The 20203-nt window shown below is 44.7% G+C and overlaps 1 protein-coding gene across 2 annotated transcripts; it reads right to left on the reverse strand.

Annotated features, from left to right (window-relative positions):
• Window positions 1-131: 131 nt before the first annotated feature.
• Window positions 132-18377, reverse strand: LAMP1 (lysosomal associated membrane protein 1). 2 transcript variants are annotated; one of them, NM_205283.3, is made up of 9 exons: window positions 18232-18377; window positions 9564-9679; window positions 8081-8294; window positions 7815-7976; window positions 4075-4292; window positions 2325-2447; window positions 1898-1967; window positions 1560-1730; window positions 132-1154 (listed from the first exon to the last, which is right to left on the reverse strand). In NM_205283.3, exons 1-9 carry the CDS (start codon window positions 18263-18265, stop codon window positions 1015-1017), a joined length of 1248 nt encoding a protein of 415 aa, NP_990614.3. In that variant the 5' UTR covers window positions 18266-18377; the 3' UTR covers window positions 132-1014. The 2 variants fall into 2 exon arrangements, with proteins under 2 accessions (NP_990614.3, NP_001384568.1); NM_001397639.1 differs by lacking the exon at window positions 18232-18377 and adding an exon at window positions 15992-16313.
• Between the last annotated feature and the right edge of the window lie 1826 nt (window positions 18378-20203).

Below are 20203 nucleotides of genomic sequence, written 5' to 3' on the forward strand. Positions count from 1 at the left end.
GAAGGAACAAAGCTCAAGTTTAACAATCCCCCACCAAGGATGACTCAAAGCTCCAGCAGTAGAGCCAAACCAAGACCATGCACGCATCAAGTGGCCAACTGTCTCTTCAAAACTGCTGAGCAACGCAAGGGTATACAGAAAAAAAGTGTCTTTATTAGCATTGTTACAGGCAATGCATACATAAGAACTGATCCTTAAAGTGTACAACCCCCCAGCCAAGTTTAAAGCAAGAGAATCAGCAGATTGAGACCTATATTGTACACATGTGCAGTAACAGGATCTCTCTGGACCTTCCAACAGAAGAGACTGAAATCACTTTACAAAAAAATGTAAATAAAAATAACACCCATTTTAAAAAAGTACCAGCTCCTAACGAGCTGCCAGAGCATCAAAAATATCAAACAGGGGAGCTGTCCAATCGTAGAGTTCCTGTAGGGTTTGAGTATTGCGTTGTTCACACCCTGCATATGCCAGGCATCGTGTTTAAAGCTTAGTAATACAAAATACACACCCTAGAGACGAGGTGGGGGTTAGATCAACTTCAATCTTGTCAGTTGTTACTGAATTCCTGTCAATGCACCATCAGTATTGTTATCATCTCTGGATGGCAGCAGTGCCAATCGTGAACGTTTTCCCTTTGTTAAGAGCTCTGAAATTGAGTCACTGTAAATTAGCATCTTTATGCTGACTTTACCATATGCCAATTCAAAAAAGAAAAATCATCCTTAAAAAAAAAAAAAACCAAACACTTTTAGCTTGTTTCTAAGTGGGTAAATATTTCAACTAGTTAGCAAAATTAAACACCAGAATTTTCAGAAGTTATTTTTGTGCATAGTTAAATGCTGCAAGATGATTTCACATTTAATAAAGCAGACCTTTAGAAGCAATTTGCAAGAAAAGGTGTTCCCTTACGATATCAATCTTAGCTCGGGGAGAGATAGGGGTGGTTTGTTTGTTTGTTTTTCCAGCTTCTTGCAATTGCTTTTCATCTACACTGGAATTTAGTGCAAGTCATTAAATGGTTTGGTACCCAGCGTGGCTCCTCTTTCTGCCAATCAAGTAAGCGATCAGGACAATCAGAACCAGACCGGCAAGGGCTGCACCAACTATTATAGGGATCAGCATGTTGTTTTCATCCAGCTGACATTCTTCCACTGAAGAGAGAGAGAAAGAGTTATGTTAGGCACCAGTCCAGGTATCTAACCAGGCAGACACCTCCCTCGAGCTGTTTTGCTTTAACCACAGTCACAAAGAACAGCACTAACCTGAGCACCAAGGAACTTCCCAGACCTTTTCCCCCCCCTCTCACACAACTGTCTGAACACTGTTAAGAAGGAAAGTTAATGCTCCTCCTTAACTCATTCTAACGAGTCCCAGTTACAAGTCCCAGCCACTTTTTACATACTTGTCACACTAGCCTCAATTCAATCACCTTATCAACCCCCACAACACCTGCAATACAGCACACTAAGTACAGCACTTCCTTCCTTGACTACAGCCTTAGGTTTCTATTAGACTGCAGTTCCCTCCACCCCCGTATCAAAACGTAAACCTCTTACCTGCCCCAAACTTGTCTCCATCAACCTTGAAAGCCTGGACCTGGACATTAAATACATTGACAAGGGCTTTGTCTGTGACCTGGAAATTCTCCTCTGCGCTGCACTTGTAGGAGTTCCCCACCGTAGCTCTCAGTTCACTCATGCTGTCATTCGATGCTTCAAACGTTGGAGCTGTGTGAGAGAAAGTCTTATTAAAGATTTCTGAAAAGCAGAAGCTGGGAGCTCACTGAGCTTTGAATTCAAAAGACATTCCTCCCCAACATTTCTAACGTACTTAACACAGGCAACCCTTAATATTTAAGGAAGTGGTCACGAAAGTACACTTAAAGAGTCCCTACCTTTTGCTTCAGAAGGCAGAGTTGTGCTGACATTCACACCTTGCAGGAAGAATTTCTCACTGCTTGCATTCTTTTAAACAAAGAAAAAGACACCAGTAGTTTTCATTGAAAATAACGCTGTTCAACACAACCTTTGTCACAGGCTATTCCTCTGCTACACCACAATTGTTCCCAGCTTGGGTAAAAAACTTTACAGGTTCAGCAATCCAAAGGAAAGAAATTCCTGTTCCAAGCAGAATGTGTATATATGCCTTCCTTATAAGAGTTACTAAAAATTAAATCCTCTGTATCGTAGTATTAAAACCAAAGTCATTACTCATCCCCCTTCCCATAGTTGGCTCTTTTTTGCTATAGTAATTGTCCAGATTAATAAACCCACATCAAAAATACTGCAGAGACCTGGCACGCTTTGCCTAGAGATCCTTACCAATACAAAGTGGAAGGTGATCTTTGTTTTCTCAAAAGCCAGATTCAAGAAGGCAGATGTACTCTCACACATTCCAGAAGCACTTGTATTATGTGGTATGAAATTCAGCAGATCTAACCCCATCTATGAGAAAAGAGGACCAATTATTATATCTATTCTTTAAGAAGCTAATATACTACTACACCATTGGAAAACTTCTAGTTTGCTTGCACTCACATGTATACAACGCTGTATTGACCTACATATTTTAAGGGCAAAAGGGCAGATATGCATGCAAGTTACACCTGGGATAATTTGTGCTAGAGCTGCTGGGCTGGCACAGAGAAAGAACAACAGGCATCTCTGCATTCCTGCTGAAGCTCCCCACAGCCCCAGCTGCTGCTTTCTCCATGCTAAACTTCTTTGCTCCCAGCAACACGGAAAACATCAGTTACCACCACTACAGAGGGAGCAACAAGCTACAGAATGCTGCCTTTAAGGTTGGTCACCTCGCAAGTCACTTCCACACAAAATGCTTTAGCTTTGCTCACAGTAAATGATTTTATATTGTCCTGCAGATTAAATGCACTTGCTAAACATCCAAACAAATCACCAGTAGCTCTTAAGACATTAGCTAAACCTCTTGTGACTTTGGAAAATTAATTTTACCACCTCCTCTTTGGTTGATAGATCAGCTATCAGCCAGTCCAGCTGTGTGGGAATGCCATGCAACAGGAAGCAGCTCAGGGAACATGGCACCACATGGCTTAAACACAGTTGCCAACATAGCTATCTACTGTACGGCCACACATCAGCTGGGATCCAACTTAAATTCACAGCCTTCATTTGTTTGCCCACAGTCACCCAACATCAACTCAGATTAAGCCACAGGATAGGGAAAAAGCTCACAACAGAAGCTCTATACAGTAAACACATAGGTTCACTGAGCCTTGGTTGTTGTTTCCTATCCCTGGGATTATGGCTCATAACTTTCCCTTACCTGCTAATGGGAAACAGGTTTGTACACAAGGCTGGCAAGCCAGGCTTTGTAGCATCAGTGGAAACAAAGAGCCTACACCAAGGCTGCAATTTACACAATCCATACAGCACTTTTACATTGAAATTAAATTAGTTCTTGAAATTAAGTAACTCTGAATCACAGAACAGCTTGGGCTGGAAGGGACCCTAAAGCCCATTCAGTTCTAACACTCCGCTGTGGGCAGGGCTGCAATCCAGTACACGACATCATTACAGTTGAGTCAAATATTCTTTGGTATCAGCTGGAAGTTAAAGTAGTAATTTTCAGGCAGTTCTGGGTCCCCTAAAATTTTGTCAAGTCTGTCCAGTTTTACAATGGCAATTATCTTTCCTTCCAACATTGCTTTGCTGTTTTAATTTCAGCACCTCAGGCTGAATTCCTCTATTTAACAGTTCAGATACCTTGTTTAGATGGAATCTTTGATGTAGGATCCACCTGGTCATATTTTTTTTTGTAATATGCTCCTGTGGAATGGCCACGCACACTAACTGGGTTTGACAGACAAGTTTAGTATTCTTACTGAAGAAAAAAAAGTCCTTAATGACCTCTTTCAGCACTACTGAGTTTAACTAGACCCCAGTGTAAGCTAAGCTAAGCAATTTAAATAGAGAACAATCATGGATGAACCCTATGAAGAAACACAAACAAAAAATGTTTAATAGAAAAGAAACACCCTGTAATGATTTGGCAAGTCTTCTTTAAAGAATCTGAAGGTTTTGAAGAAAAATGTACCTTTTCATCTTTTTTTACATAGGTGATGTTAAGCTGTAACCCCATGGAGGCAAGGACACAGGTTCCATTTGCACCAGTCACGTTGTATTTACCAACTGCGGGGCTTGAGGGTGCTGCAGTTGGTGCTGGGCTAGTTGTTGGAACCTGGCTAGTAGCGTGTTTTGGAGTTGTTGGTGCTACAGTGGTAGTAGAGACCATATCTTCCCTACATTCTGTCTCTGGAAAGAAAGGAAAACATACAGCCATCACCAAACAGTTACAGAATTATCTGCCTTTCTTATCCTTGAGGGAGAGGAGGACAATTTCAAGTAGCTTTTCCTAAGAGAAGTTAATAAAAGATGACAATAACAAAAACATTACTTGAACTCTCGTTTCTAAGTTTAATAGTCTCTTAAAACTTGGAATATGAAAATAATACCTCTGCTGTTATTTACAGAAGTTCATGGTGCCTGCATCTGCTTTTGATAGATATCTATCATTTTACTTCACAATCAAATCAGTACAAACAAGAGACTCCATGTTGACAGAGCCAGAGCCATTCCTGCTGTCTGCTCACTGCAAGGCTTCAAGGACTCCCCCTGTTGGACATCCTAGGCAGCTGTGTGCCAGAAGCAGAGGAGTAATTCTCATGCTCAGTATTAAAAGCAGTCTCCCAGGGGTGTGTTGCTCTCATTCCCCTCTGTACACTACCAAGAACCCTACTTCTTCATTGTGTCAATACTCACAGTAACATAAGAATATTATACCGGACCTGTCGAGTTCTCACAGCAATGTTGTGATACTTTCACCTCCAATGAGATTGCAAGACACTGTTTCTGATGGCAAGGGTTCTCCTGTACCCTCCCCATTTGGGTTTCATGTCCATCCTCTCTGCACTCCTGTATTTACAGCCACCTACCACCTGAGGTGCAGGGCTGAGCTGACTGCCTGACTTCTCACTCAGTTTCAGCACCAGCTTCCACAGTAAAAGGAGAGAGGTAGAACAGTGGCTTCATTTGCCAGAGTATTCACAAATACCTGGCAGCAAGAGCTGAGCTTTTTGTGGATAGCCAAGAAGCTTCCTGCATTGAGCATTTAAGCCAAAACCAAAGGTCATAGAAAAGACATTACGGTAGCACAGGCTTCCCTGTTCCAAGCCAAAGTTATCTCCCTGTTTTAGGGATAACAACTTGCAACTCTGTAAGGATGACAGTAACTGCAGCAGCCTCACAGTCCATACCTATCTTGCAGATAATGGGTAAGTAATGAATAGCCTCTGTACTTCAAAAGCAACCTAGCTTTTGATTATGACTCAGAAAGAACTCTAAATACAACTTAACCACATCTTGTGAACTCATACAAACTCCATCACCGCACAACTCTCCTACTCCATTTTCTACTCTATTTGTGGAAGGGGGAAGAGCACAGAGAAGGTGGATGAATGAAGGAGCAACCCTACCTCCTTTCAGTACATCAGATACTGTTCAGGTCCCAGAATGTGGTGATGTCCTAATAAATAAACCAGGCAGCCAGTTTAAATGCTACTTCAATGGACAATTTCCCACTGTCTGCAAAGCCTCAACATATACAGCCTCTTACTGAAGTTGGCAGAGATGGGCTTCAAGTGGTAGTTTGTTCTAGGTGGAATTTTGATCTAGTGTTTTTACTGAACTAACTTACAGCATAGCTCCTACTAGCTCTGCAAAACAGATGTGGAGGCAAGATGCTCTTGTTTTCTTCCAACAGTTACAGGAAAGCAGCTGACAATTCTACCAACAGATAAAATTGAAGCCCTCTTTCTTCAGAACTCAGAATCACTGCAGCAACCTCAGTCATTAACTTGTAGATACACTGCCAGAAGTAACTACTACTATTACAGATGCACTGACTACTGACTCTACTTCCTTTCAGTGATCACTGCTCAGATCACCAGCAGAAATACCCTCTAATGAAAGAACTGCAGGTAAACAAAAAAAGTTAAAGGAGAACTCCAGATTGCAAGTTGATCAATAACGAGCTGCCAAAAGGCATGGGGAAGTCTCAAGCCTGAGAGCGGAAAGAAGGAACTGATCTGGAAAGAACAAGTTGTTTTCAGGATCAATATAATTAAAAATGATAAAGTAAGAACTCTATCTGAATTAAAAATAAGCAATGGAGATAGCTCATTATGCAGTAAGAATGGAAAACCTACAAAAATTCTGTGTGCAGTCTCAAGAAATTAACAGAAAATAAGGAAAGATGTTAATTAAAAGAAAAAACTGAGCACAGTAGTGTGGATAACAGCAATGTGGAAGTGAAAAAAAACCACCACAAAGCCAGAAGCATGAACAAAAAGCAAACAGTATCACCAGATCATGAAGTCATGAATATTTCCCAACATCGATAGTTTCATCAGGGCAGCGATACCACCAGACAGAAAAAAGCTAAAAAAAAAAAAGGAAGTAACCATGGACAGAAAGTAAAGCGAATGTTGATGACCTTGTGTTCCATAAGGAACACCCACCCAAAATCATGCAATACTGCCTTACAGTTTAACTGAAGGACTGTAAGAATAGATGATAAATAGGTGGTGCTGAATAGGCAGATTTTATTGAAGTTCTGTAGAAGTAGCTTTGCCCAACATCAAGGCTTGCGTTAAAGCCTACACAACTGCTCGCATGCTTACCCAGTATGCCTGCATAACTGCACCAACACACTTCAAATTGTACTGTTCTGAAGACTGGAGTAATAGGAACTATATTTAAATTACAAACATGTCCACAGTTGTGCAGCAAACTAGCTCACTGAAGGGAAAAATCTGATTGAGAGAACGATACATCTTGAAAACTGAGTCAGTAATGTGAGGCAGCTATAAAAAACAGTCAACTCCAGTATTACTGTGCATCAGGCAAAGTATTTTGCAGAGAGACAGGACAAAGTACAAATACTCCTGGAGAAGGCATTTGTGCAATGCATCACTGTATGTCAGCACCGACTACTCTGGTTTTAAGATTCCTTTCAACTTCACAAGTGCACAAACGGGATTAGCAGCATAAGAAAGAAGAGTTCCAAGTCACCCTGAGAAGATGAAGACATCTTACTTGCCCTAACAGAAGACAAAGACTTCACATTCCCTAAAATGCCACGGGCAAACAAGAGCCATGTAAACTGAAGAACACTGCCACAAAAACAGAGCATGAATACACTGTGAAGTAGTCTATTTTCTACTCATTACTGAAGTGAAATTCTAAAACGCCTTTTAATATAAGCAAATCAGGACAGAAAGTCTCTGGGGACAGTTGAGATAATGTTTTCACAGCTTGTATAAATCTATCCACAGGAAGTTTTAGGTATCTGTTCCCTACAGACCAATTCACAGCTGTCCTCTACCACCTACATTCCCCAAAGCACACGGTAACCAGTTCACATTACTTGGGTAGAGAGTAATACTTCAAAGGGATGAGGTACTCCCCAAACCAGGATCTGGGCCACGTGCCCAGCTGACCTACAGCAGCAGGTGTTTACAGCCAGAAGGGATCACAAGCAGGAGAAACATTCCCTGATGCCTGCACAGAACTCCTGGGAACACAGTGCTTGGATCTCTCAGCCACGAACACTGACATACCCAGAGGAAACCTGAAGCAAGTTTATTCATTTCAGAAGATTCTGCTATCAACTTCATGTCAACAAATGCCTAAATAACTAGAATCAAGACTTAGAAGTAACACCTATTATTGGAAATATTAGCCCACCGAGTACATTTTCTGTTACGAGATACCTACTGTTTGCACTGAAAGTGCCATTTGTGGGATAGGCTTCCAAAGTCACGTTGCTGAAAGTAATGTTTACATGCTTCATACGGATGTACTTGGAGTTGATGCATCTGTACTCTGTGCCAATACGTGCCTGAATAACAGATTTTTGTGTCGCTACCATCACTTTTCCTGTGAAAAGATCACACGGCATTAGTATGTAACTGTTTTATGGAACCAAATCAGTATTACATCTGCAAGGGTGACATAATGACAAGAGGAAGTTTTCATTTTACCTTCGGTTGCATTAGGGAATAAAGTTTCATCAGACAGATTGTAGTGGAAAGTTAGCTCTTCAACTTGGTACTTATCCAGAGTTTTTGAGAAATTCAGACTTATCAAGTGTCCTGCTCCAAAACTCAATGCTAGAATTGGATGAGATGTGTTACCTTCACCACACGAGCTGTGTGACTGTGATGTGGCATTTTGGGGAAGAAAGAAGTGTGCAAACTGTGGGGTAAGAAAACAGAACACACAAAAGGGACAACATTACAGCTTTTCCTTACTGATTCACAAATAACCTATGAACCTGCTACAAAACATACATGTGACATTCATATATATTATAAGGTGTCTACTTACTTACCAGTATATACCGAGTAGCGTGTTACTGGCACTCAGATTTCTAAGAATAATGCTCTCTGAAAGTTGAGGACAAAACCATACATCCTCACAGCACCTCTTAGACTCAGACTATGAATTTGCAGGTGCACCCACACCAGCTAAATCAAATCTGGCAAATTCTGGACATGTGAAAGATGGGAGAGTTTTAAGTTTTGCTTCCTGCAGTGCAACTGAGAAAGAACAAAAGCAAATGGCAGTCTGTGCAGTTTGGATATAACTCTTTGAGTTTAATGCATATTGGCCAAGTAACTTGACACCTGAAGACAACCAGCATTCACTAGAAAGTTTGACTTTACGGCTTAACAAGAAACAGCCAAAGCGTGTTATGAAAGCAGTTACATCTGAATGCAAACCTGTATAGCACCATCGGTGCTGGAAAATGGACTACACAGCTCAATCACACACAGAAAGTATAAGCACTGGCAAAGCAGGTGGATGTTTTAATTTCAGATTATCCTGATGACTAGAAAAAAGCTTCAACAGGAGTGCCTTAAAACACACAACCTCAATAAGATTATAAATAATCAGTGATTCCTGCCTAGTAGTAAAGATGCCAAAGTGAGATAATTGAAAAGCTGAGTATTTGCAAATAAAGATTCTCAGCTTTCCTGTTAAACTTTGTTAACAGACTGCAAGCCTGCAGACATAGTGGAATCTACAGAGATCAGCTATGGGAGCAGATCACAGGGTATCAGAGAAGTTTGACAGCTACATGCCAGTGGCCATTTCACTTCAGATTTAGTCAATCTAAGTAACTCTCAATGATCACATTCACTACTAAAAAGACTGGTAGCACTTGCTTTCATTTGCAGTCACAATGAAAGTTGTTTCAGCTACCAATAGGACTTGTGTGGAATTTCAGTCCAAGTTCTACACCTCTGTTATTGTGGTAACTTCAGGCAGCCTGTTCTTTAATTACAGGAAACATCAGTAATAAAGGAGAAGTTGATGCAACATGACTGGCAGAGGGGAATGTTCGCAGAAGCAGTCTTTCAAGCTTAAATATTTGTTCAGAGTTTCAGTAATGCACAATTACAAAAAGACCCCACACATGGTACAAAATACACAAGACAAGAAGGGAGTGCCTCCCATTACCTGCTTTTGCCCACTGCTTTTGTATTCCACTGAGAAGGCTACTGTCAGGTTAGCAATTATGCAGACTTTGCCTGTCGAATCTCTCACGTCAAATGAAGAGGAAGCCTGTAAAAAGCCTGCAAGAGTGACAAGTAGTTAAATGGGGGTCACATAAGCTTTAATTTTTCAATCCAAGCAAAACACATCCTGAACAGCAGTTGTGTTTAGAGACTGTAACGACCAAGTTTCCATAGTAGCCCCAACATCAATAACCAACAGAATATATTTAACACCCCATTTATAAAAGACAAAGCTTCCCAGAGCAAAGCTGTTGACATGCTGAGTCCTCGGAGCATAAGAAAAGCTTGTAACATGCCCATCAGTCACACTGTTCAAGGCAGCAACTCCATGTTCACCCTGCACAGCAATCATTTTGCAAGCTTCAGCCAGAACCAACTTAACACGTGAGGTCCTGCAGCCCTATACTGCTCAGCAACCCCTCAAAAAGCCTCTGTTCCAGCTGTACCGAGACACCCAGCTGAACGCAGCAGTTAGTGGGCTTGGACTCACTGCAGATGTTTGGGAGGCACTGCCAAAGGCAGCGTGATGGAGAGTGCCCCACTTGCCAGGAAAGCCTCTCCTGCCCGCCATCACAGTCCCTGCACTTGAGAGGAAGATGGGGGCCAAGACCTTGACACAGAGGTCACGGCTTCCTGCCTGCTCTAAGCTAATCTCAGACGGAGCTGCTGACTAAAGCAGGGCTTCTCCTCTGCTCAGAGCACCAGCACAGCTCACATGCTATTACTGACTGTACAGGGTAGGACTGTGTGGTTGGAGGAGCACAAGATTGCCCTCTGACAGCAGGATGGACTTGCACGGGCTGCCACTGACTACCTTCACCTGAGGCACGTGTACTGGCAGAGTGCTGGTTATCCCTAACTTCATTTGCACTAAGAGCCCTATGGACAGTGCTCCTGCATCTGTGTTCAATAGCATCTGCTCAGAGCTCTTCGTTGCGGAACCTCTTCTTCATCTTCCTGATTGTCTTTGTCCCCACACACCCAAAACAAACCTCACCACAAAAAGCCTGCTCTGTTTTCTGCCAGTGCTTTGTCACCTCACAGAAAACCTGAAAAAAGCAGCTGCAAGACAAACCACTCCATTTGTCACAAGCAAATAAGCTTTAAAGAGTCAAACATGCTAATCCATTCAACTGCTGATATAGCGAAAAGATCCAGCAGAGGGATTATCCATTAGCTGGCTTTCCCACTCTCAAGAGGTTTTTAAAAAGCAAATCACAACTTGAAAACTTTTTGCTACAGGACCACAATAGCATTATGGCAATCAGGACAAACTGGGCTTTTATCAGCTGGACTGGGTAGAATCACAGAATGCTGTGAATTGGAAGGGACACTTAAGATCACCTATAATTCCACCCCCTGCTATAGGCAGGGACACCTCCCACTAGACCAGGTTGCTCAAAGCCCCATCCAGCCTGGCCTTGAATGCTTCCAGGCAGGGTGCATCCACAACCTCACCAGGCAACCTGTTCCAGTGTGACACCATCCTCACTGTAAAGAACTCCCTCCTAATATCTGGTCTAAATCTACCCTCTTCCATTTTAAAGCCATTTTCCCTCATCCTGTCCCTACATGCCCTTATAAAAAGTCCCTCCCCAGCTTTCTCCCTTTGGGTACTGGAAGGCTGCTATGGGGTCCCCCCAGAGCCTTCTCTTCTCCAGGCTGAAGAGCCCCAGCTCTCTCAGCCTGTCCTCATAGGGGAGGTGCTCCACCTCTCTGATCATCTTCACAGCACTCCTCTGGACCCGCTCCAGGAGCTCCACATCCTTCTTATGTAGGAGGCTCCAGAACTGGACGCAGTACTCCAGGTGGGGCCTCACAAGAGCAGAGCAGAGGGGCAGAATCACCTCCCTTAACCTGCTGGTCACACTTCTCTTGATGAAGCCTAGGATACAGTTGGCCTTCTGGGCTGCAAGCTGCATTGCTGGCTCATGTTGAACCTTTCATCAACTGACAACCCTAAATCCTTCTCATCATGGCTGCTCTCAAGCCATTCTCCACCCAGCCTGTATCTGTGCTTGGGATTGCCCCAACCCACGTGCAGGACCTTACACTTAGCCTTGCTGAGCTTCGTAAGGTTGGCATGGGCCCACTTCTCAAGTCTGCCCACATCCCTCTGGATAGCATCCCTTCCTTCTAGCACGTCAACTGCATCACCCAGAGCTTGGTGCCAGCTGCAAACCTGCTGAGGGTGCACTCAATTTCACTGCCAAGTCACCTACAAAGACATTAAATAACAGCAGTCCCAGCACCAATCCCTGAGGAACACCACTCATTACCGGTCTCCACGGGGACAATGAGCCACTGATGGCAACTCTGAGTACAACCATTCAGCCAAGTCCTTATCCAGCCAGTGGTCCATCTATGACATCCCTTTTTCTCCAGTTTGGCAACCAGGATGTCATGCAGGACAGTGTCAACGCTTTGCACAAGTGCAGGTAGATGACATCCCTTGCTCTTCCTTTATCCACTGACACTGTAACTCTATCATAAAAGGTCACTAAGGCCATCAGCACGCACAGAAGGCACTTCAGTCGTAGGAACACACTGGAAACAATTTCTCTGGCACTCAGTAAGCATTTTCCCTTGTTGTTCTTCCTCAGCAACAGTTTCCTTCATCTCCAAGGACAAGAATGCATCTCCCCCCAGAAAGGTGACCAAAGCAATTCAGTACAGTACCAGAAATAATTGATGCTCCTCCACGCAGCAGTTTCAATTTGCAAAGTTTCCTTCAAGTTGAATTTACATTTGGAACTGCTTACATGGTACCCAAGCACTTGTCTTCTCAAGAACAGAGCTGCTCACACTTTCTTGAAGTTTTCTAGCACTGCATAGAAAGCAGCATAGAGGCAGAAAACAGTCTGTGACTGCTTTGAACTAACGCTACCAATGGAAAATGTGACAGAATGAACATCTCCTGTATGCACACTGACTGCCTGTTTGATAGCTACTAAAAGACTTTGGTGATTGTAGAGCTAAAAATAAGTAATGGGCAGCAGAAGAACAAAAAGAAACAAGAAGAAAAAAAAACAAGTTCCAAAGAGAAATGCAGGGAAAAGAAAGGACTGAAACAGCATTAAGGAAATGCTGCTGACCAAAAGGAAAATATGAGTCCTGCCCAATCCAGATGATTCAGAGAACAAAAGACAATGCAAAGGTACCAAAGAAAGCACTGAGTGGAACACGAATTCTGGGAGTGAACAGCTGACAAATCATTCTCATTCTCAAACAAGTTTAGGTAATAGACAATAAGTGGTCTGAGCAAACATTAAAACATTCCACCTGCACAGCCAGTAGATTTTTGCAAGGTTAAGTTCACACTGTGATACGAAACCCAGTCTGGTTAGAGTGGAACAAAAGCCATAAAACACCATTCCCTCCTTAGCACCGCTCAACAGCTGCTGCATTTGCAGTGTCAGAGCAACAAGAGACACACATCGGGCACGAGACAGCAAGCTGACCTCGATGAAGCAGTGAATCGAGCTGTTTCCCTGCAAGCACATGGGCATTCATGAGGACGGTGACCAGAGCAAGCACCGTGCTGGCAGCACAACGCACAGCCATGATCTCAGGGCAGGAGCGGAGAGAAACACAGAACAGATTGAGGGAATATGGGAAGCACAGAGGAGCAGATGAAGGCACTAAAGGAAAGAAGCTCCTGCCTACTCTCTGCTCCAGCCAGCCAGCTCAGAGCAGCTCGCAGGGTTTGGAAGGAAAGCAGCTGTTGAGTTTGAGAAGGCTGCTTCAGCTCCGACCAGTGATTAAGGCATGAATCATTGCCAGCCCACAAATAGTAAGAGCCTACAGTCAAAATGTCAAGAATACAAAAAAGCAAACTGATGCTGAATCAATCTGTCTTGGGATTACTTCTAATTCAGTTGCATAAAGTAACATACAATTTTATTACAACACATCTACAGGTTGGGAATACTGCTCGTACTTCTCACGACAACACTGTCATTTGATATGTAATGCAGAACCTGGTACAACCTCCAGCTTCTTCTCTTTGGACTCTGAACGTTCTTCTTAATTGACCACAGCACCCTACTTGACCACTACCTCTGTCAGAGCAGCAGCAGCACTTCAGATTCCCACAGCTCAACAGCTCAAAAGAATCTCAACGGAAGAAAAGCAATGTTTGTGAAGTTCATTATTCGTTCAGCTGGAAATGGTATGAGTATCTGGCAGAAGAACCACCAGAAATGCACTCGCATCAAAGAAACCTCGTGTAGTCCAGGTGCTTCCTTTGTGTTCCAGTAGGTTCCTATAAAAGGGCTGCTCACATTTATTCCAGCGGCGTACTTTCAGTTGAAACATTGTTAGATATTATCTCCTTTTAGAGCTCATTTCTGAGGTTATCCTGTCATGCAAGAAAGATCGAAGCTAGAAATGTTTATGAAACAGCCTGATCTATTGCTTTAAATCCAACATCCGTCCTTACCTAACACTCCTGCATGAGAAAAAAAAACAAGTGGTGCGTATTAACACTCCAAGATGGAATAAAGTCGAAGAAAATCAAAACCTCCTTTCTTATGTAACAGTCTGTCTCAGTGATCGACCACGGTTTGCTTTAAACAGAGAACTACAATGGTTGCAAAACAATCTGGCACGGCTGAACAATCTGAATCTGAGCCTTCTGAACACAGTTCAGAGCAAGCCGGGATTCTTGACCCATTCCTGCCCACACCACGATGAATTCAGGTCTCAACCTTTTCATGATTCAAATCCTGCTGGTCAAGCACAGCAACCCTTCGGCTACTCTCCCGTATAATGGAAACCTATTAAAGGAGAAAGATGAATACCTGTTGTGCTCTAGAAAAAAGCAAGCACCTATTATTAATGGCAATTGTTTACACTGGCTGCCTGCAAAGAGGACTTCGGTTACAATAGTTAATGATTCACTGTCTCCAAGTTGCATTAGAAACAACCACCACTGATAAGGACAGCAAACCAAAGCTACTTGTATACAATTTGGGGTTTGCTACTACGTTCTCCTGCATAAATAAAACCTTCTGCAGTATTTCTGTGCTACCTGGTGCGAGGAAAGGGCAGCAAACCATCCCAGTTCAGTCAGATACACTGGCAGCACTAAGTGACACCAGTGCCTGATGGAGAGCACAGGAAACACTGCTATCCATGGGGCACCAACACAAGGAGCTAAGAAATGCTGCTTCTTATCCAGAGAAGGCTTATTTCTCATTGGAGAATTGAACAGAAGTACCCAGTAATTCACTCCCTCTGCTGGTCTGGAAGGATCCTGTCAACCCGATGCCATTCTGGGAGCAGAACAGTGACCTTTGTGCTTTAGACTCGTAATGTCTTTGCCAGAAATGAGAATGGAAAAATTCCTGGAGTTAATCCTCTCCACTAATCACACCTTCTAATGGAACCACCACTCTCAAGTGGATACCTTGAACAATTGGAAGAGCAAGCAGTACCACTTGCTTTGAACCTGAACCTACACAACCTCAGGAGAGCACAGAAGAAAACCAAGAACTTTAAAAATACATTTATCTTTAAAGATCATACTATTTACCCACTCTCCTGCTTCCAGGGAGCGAATGAAAACAAAGCAGATTCGATGCATGAATTGCTTCTCCCAGGACAAGCTAGTCTTCAAAAAACCCTCTGACTTAGCATTTACCTGCCACCAACGGACTCAGACTGGGTGCAGGGTTTCAACAGCAGGAAGAGATAAGGCTGGGCACACTTCAGCTGCTGTTTTGACATGCTTCACTGTAAACCGTGGAGAAAAAAAGAGGAGACCAGAGTTCAACTCCAGGATGTGGGTGAGTACTATAGGAGAGGATGGGATGAACTGCACTTGTGCAGTGCAGCACATGCTGAATTCCAGAGCCAAGCCCAGAAGACACATCCCTGCCAACTTGCAGGGATGAATTCATACAGTCAATCTCAGACTACCTTTTCAGCACTGCTGATTTACATTAAGATAGTTGACATCTTGTTTCTCAATTCAAACACGCAGGTGGATGAATGACCTCTGCCTTCATAAACACAACAGCATAGGAGCATTATAATAGTAAGGATCCTTTGCAGCTGTACGCTTGCCATTTGGCCAGATAGTTGCATTCAGCTTAGTCACATGAAGCTTCTTATGGTTTACAGTCTAGAGGAAGGAAGTCGCGAGAGCTCTACAGTGGCTGATGCCACAAGTCCTGCAGGAGGGCTGACCCACCATGGCGAGGCATCCCAGCACTTGTGTGAGTTCCTTTAGCACTTGCACTGCCTAGCACTGCCGTGGCATGCTACACAGCTAACATGTCTCTCAACAAAGCTGACAGCCCCAATAATTAAATAAGGACCGTATCCCCAAGCCCACACTGGAGAAGCAGCAGCTAAGCCACATACCCCTGTGCAATGCTGAGCCACGTCTGAAACTCCATCCACTGCTGGCAGAGGCACTGCCCCTGCTCTCACCCTTGGAGAGCAGCACTGGCGCCAGGTGACAGAGAGGGCAAAGACGCTGCTGCTCTCAGATTCAGCAGGACGTCAGTGCACCTTGAAGTCAGACGCATAGCAAACATGATTAGAAGCCATCCTACTCACTGCAGAACAATCTGGAAGTAGGTACCACAAAAAGTGAAACCTTTAAGCCGGGCTAAGCAGAAAGCTAAGGAGCATGCCTCGGACAAACAGTGTGACAGAAGCTGGCAGAGCCGTGGCCTTGTGAGCCAGAAGAGCTGCACGAGTCAGGACTGAGCAAACCATCACGTGGTGACAGACCTGGCACCCACATTCACATTCAGGTCACTTAACACTGTGCCAATACACTCAAAGAAGCCATCAAGCAAGCACAATAGTTAAGGGCAGCGTTTGATAAAGCCACATTTCAGAAGTTGCACAATATATAAGCAGTTGCATGTCATGAAAATCATTCAGTACACAGTCACATATAACTAGCAATCCCAAGACTCAGGAAAATAGTATAACAGCAGATTATTTAGCAGCTATAATTTGTTAGCTAAGCTTCTCTCCCTGTAAGCTGCCATTCCCAAGGAGCGTTTTGGCCTGTTACCGAAGCTCTTGTAATCAGTACATTCAATGCAAGTACAAACAGCAAAATACACTGGTAGCAAAGTTTGAAATTCCCCTTCAGACGAGGGTTGTGCAATTAGAGCACGAGGACTGTGCATCAATAATCCTGAGCCAGCATCATGGCACCTTTATCTCATTATTTCCCCCTGGATCTCAGACATTATTTACTCACTGACACTGAATCAATCAATGTCTGACTAAACTTAGATTCTTTTGGAAACGTTTTCCCTGCCATGCCCGTGTTTTGGCACAGAGAACTACTGGTGCTCTGGCACGGCAGAAGCAGAGGCAGCTCTGCTGGGCCTGACACACAGCACAGCTGACATGTGCTCAGCAGCACACAGATCTCTCCATATCACCATCTCACTATCAGTCAGGAAAATCATCAGGAAACGCTTAACGCTGACATGTGAAATATTCAGCTTAGTGCTTGCTGCTCAATGTGAAAGGAAACTGAAAGAGTAACCAATGTGCAGGGAGGAAAGAAAAAAAAAAAAAGCAGATATCAATCTCTTATCCCCTAGTCAAAGGCCCTGCCGAATGTTTTCCCACTGGACCCACCCATACTAATCCCTCAGCCGCCTGTGATCTTGCCTTAACCTGATCAGCGTTCCCTCTGATGACTAAGGGGCTGCAAACACCTGACGAGCTCCTCTAAGGCTGCGCTGCTCCTCACTGCTGCCCCTGCCTCTGTCCTGCACAGGAAAATGGATGTTATCTGCGCTGTTTGCACCACAAAGCTCTCCCTCAGGATCCTGCCCACAGTAGGGGGGTTGGAACTGGATCATCTTTAAGGCCCCATCCAACTGAAGACATTCTGTGCTTCTAAGATCCTAGGGAGAAGTGATGGCGGTGTATCCATGAGTATAAAGCCACAGCTGTTAGTAAATTGTTAGTAGTAAAGTAAACTTGTCTGTTGCTTCAACAGCAGAAGCAGCCCACAGATTACACGCTAAGCAGTTAAATGGACTGAGCTATGTTTACAGTTGCTATTTGATCAGAGGAGGGTTATCACAACCCCAGAACACAGCAGCAGCGGTGGTATCGCTTTAGAACTGCGGTCTGACTGGAATGCAAACAACTGCGAGCCTCTAATGGAGCCGTACATATGCCATCCACAATGAACCCCCATCGAAGCAGCAGCTCGGTGCCTCTTAGGCTGCAGGCAGCAACCCCAAAAGCAGGTCTGGCAGCTGGGCCCCTCAGCGACACCCAGCCTACCCGACGCGGCCAACAGTCACACAGCTGCCCGCCACCGGAGCGACCTCAGAGGCCGCCCAGGCTGTCGCAATCCCCAACCCGCGGCAGAGCGCTATTCGGGAAGCGCCCTGCTGCTGCTGCTGCTGCTGCTGCTGCTGCGGGCCCCCCAAGCTGCCCTCACGGTTTCAGCTCCCCTCGCTCCGCGCGCCTCAACGCCGCTGGAAGGAGGGCAGCCATAAGGGGAGCAGCCGTACGGAGGAGCGAGCGGCCTCCGAGCGCCGTGCCCGCCTATCGGCCTACCGGGCCCGGGGTTATCGCTGACGGCCGCCCGCCCGCCCGCCCATCCCCCTTACCGAGCAGGACGGCCGCGAGCAGCGCCCGCGCCATGGCGGGGCAGGAGGTGCGAGGCGGCGGCAGAAGGGCAGCAAGAAGCGGGGGGCGGTGGCGCAGCACCGCGTTAGGGAGACAGGCGACAGCCCCGGCCGGTCATATGTCCTCTGACGTCACTCGCCCCGCCCGCGCGTCCTCACGTGATGTGTGAGACCCAGAAGGGGAGGGGGAGGTCTCGCGAGAGCAGGGGGAGTTTTCTTGTGGCTCTGTGGGGGTTCTTTCGGTCGGGGGGAGTTGTGTGTGTTGTGTTCTGCGTGTGCGCTGACACGGGTGGGAGTGGGGTGAGCCCACAGGAGGCGGTTGCTCTGCTGGCAAGGAGTGTACTGGGGCTGCCCGGTTGGAATGCAGCTCTGCAGGAAAGGACCTGGGGAGATCAAGCTGAACATGAGTCAGCAGCGTGTGTTTCCACTATGAACACCAACAGCGTTCTTGGCTGTGCTAGGCAAAGTGTCCCCCAGCATGTCGGGAGAGTTGTCTTCCTCCTGTAGTTAGCATTGGTCAGACCTCACCTGAGTCCAGTGCTGGGCTCCTCGGTACGAGCAGGGCATGGATGTATTGGAGACAGTCCATCATAGGGCCACTGAGATGGTCTGGAGCACCTCTGCTGTGAGGAGCAGCTGGGGGTGCTGGGCCTGGGGAAGGCTCAGGGGGATCTCAGCAATATCGATAAATACCTGAGGGAAGAGTGCACAGAAGACACAGCCAGGCTCCTGTCAGAGGATCCTAGTGACAGGACAAGGGGCTATGGGCACAAACTGGCACACAGGGCTCTCTCTAGTTAGGTATCTAACTATGGCTCTCAGTGGGGGATGAAACTCTGGCATATTGGGAAGGTGGTAGAGATGAGTGAGAGCAATTAAACCCATCTAAGCTCCATACTGCCTTCAAAATGTGTTCATTGCCACTGATTTTAAAGGCAATCTGACATGGGTAGAATACATCTAGGCCCAGCCGTATAAAATCACTGGAAGTTAATGGTCTGTTATCTCTTCAAGTGATGTATCTGTGTTTATATGTATCTCATCCAATCCTGAACAGTGACCACTGAGTTGTCATTTTACAGGTAAAATTGACTGCACTGTCACATAGTTTCTGATGTTGCCTGGTATTTTTGTAGACAACATGCATGTAGTCATCAGATGTTAGTGTAGTAATGGAGATACAGAGCCCAGACATACGATCACTTTGTAATTCAATGTAATTCAATTCTCTTTCTTATCTGAGCTGTTGAGGATATAGTTTCATCATCTGAAACCTTACAAAGACTTCTTTTACTGTTTCTGGAGTTAGAAAGTATGCCAACAGCAGCGTGCTTGTTTTCTCAAAATGACTGCCATGTCATCCTTCAGTGTACTCCAGATTCAACAGAATCCCTTCTGCTCCTGCCTTTGCACATTTTCACTTAGAACTACTTGGAAATGCAGTTTAGTTATCAATAGCTGCTGAATCAAGGCCAGTTCTTCAAGACTGAGTGACCTCCTTTCCCTGCCGGTCGTCTCAGTTCACTTACACTTCCTATTTTCATTAAAATTCCTAAAGATTAAGTGTGGCTTGGGGGTCTGCCTTTCTATTTTGATGATATGGCTATAAACAGGCCTTCTGTTATATTGCATTTGTATCTGTGCTTTTTAGAGACAGAAATATTTTGGTTTTCATTTATTTATTGTTTCTTCCAGGACTTGTAGCAGTCTTTATTCTCACTGTGTAATACCAAAAGCAGAAGTAAGTTAGTCAGCTTTAAAAAAGACGTAAGTAGCAGCAATGGTCAAGTGTTCAAATGAGTCATCTGCAGAGGAGTGGACGTTAATGGAAGTGGGACTTTGGTTGTTCCCATTTCTTTTAATCACTGCTTTTGAAACCTGCACTGGGAGTGAAATAAGGTCTGTCAGAATACAGTATGAAGAGAGAGGCCCCATGGCATGTTTAAGTGTTCTA

Source organism: Gallus gallus, chromosome 1, assembly GCF_016699485.2.
Source record: "Gallus gallus isolate bGalGal1 chromosome 1, bGalGal1.mat.broiler.GRCg7b, whole genome shotgun sequence".
Lineage (NCBI taxonomy): Eukaryota > Metazoa > Chordata > Aves > Galliformes > Phasianidae > Gallus > Gallus gallus.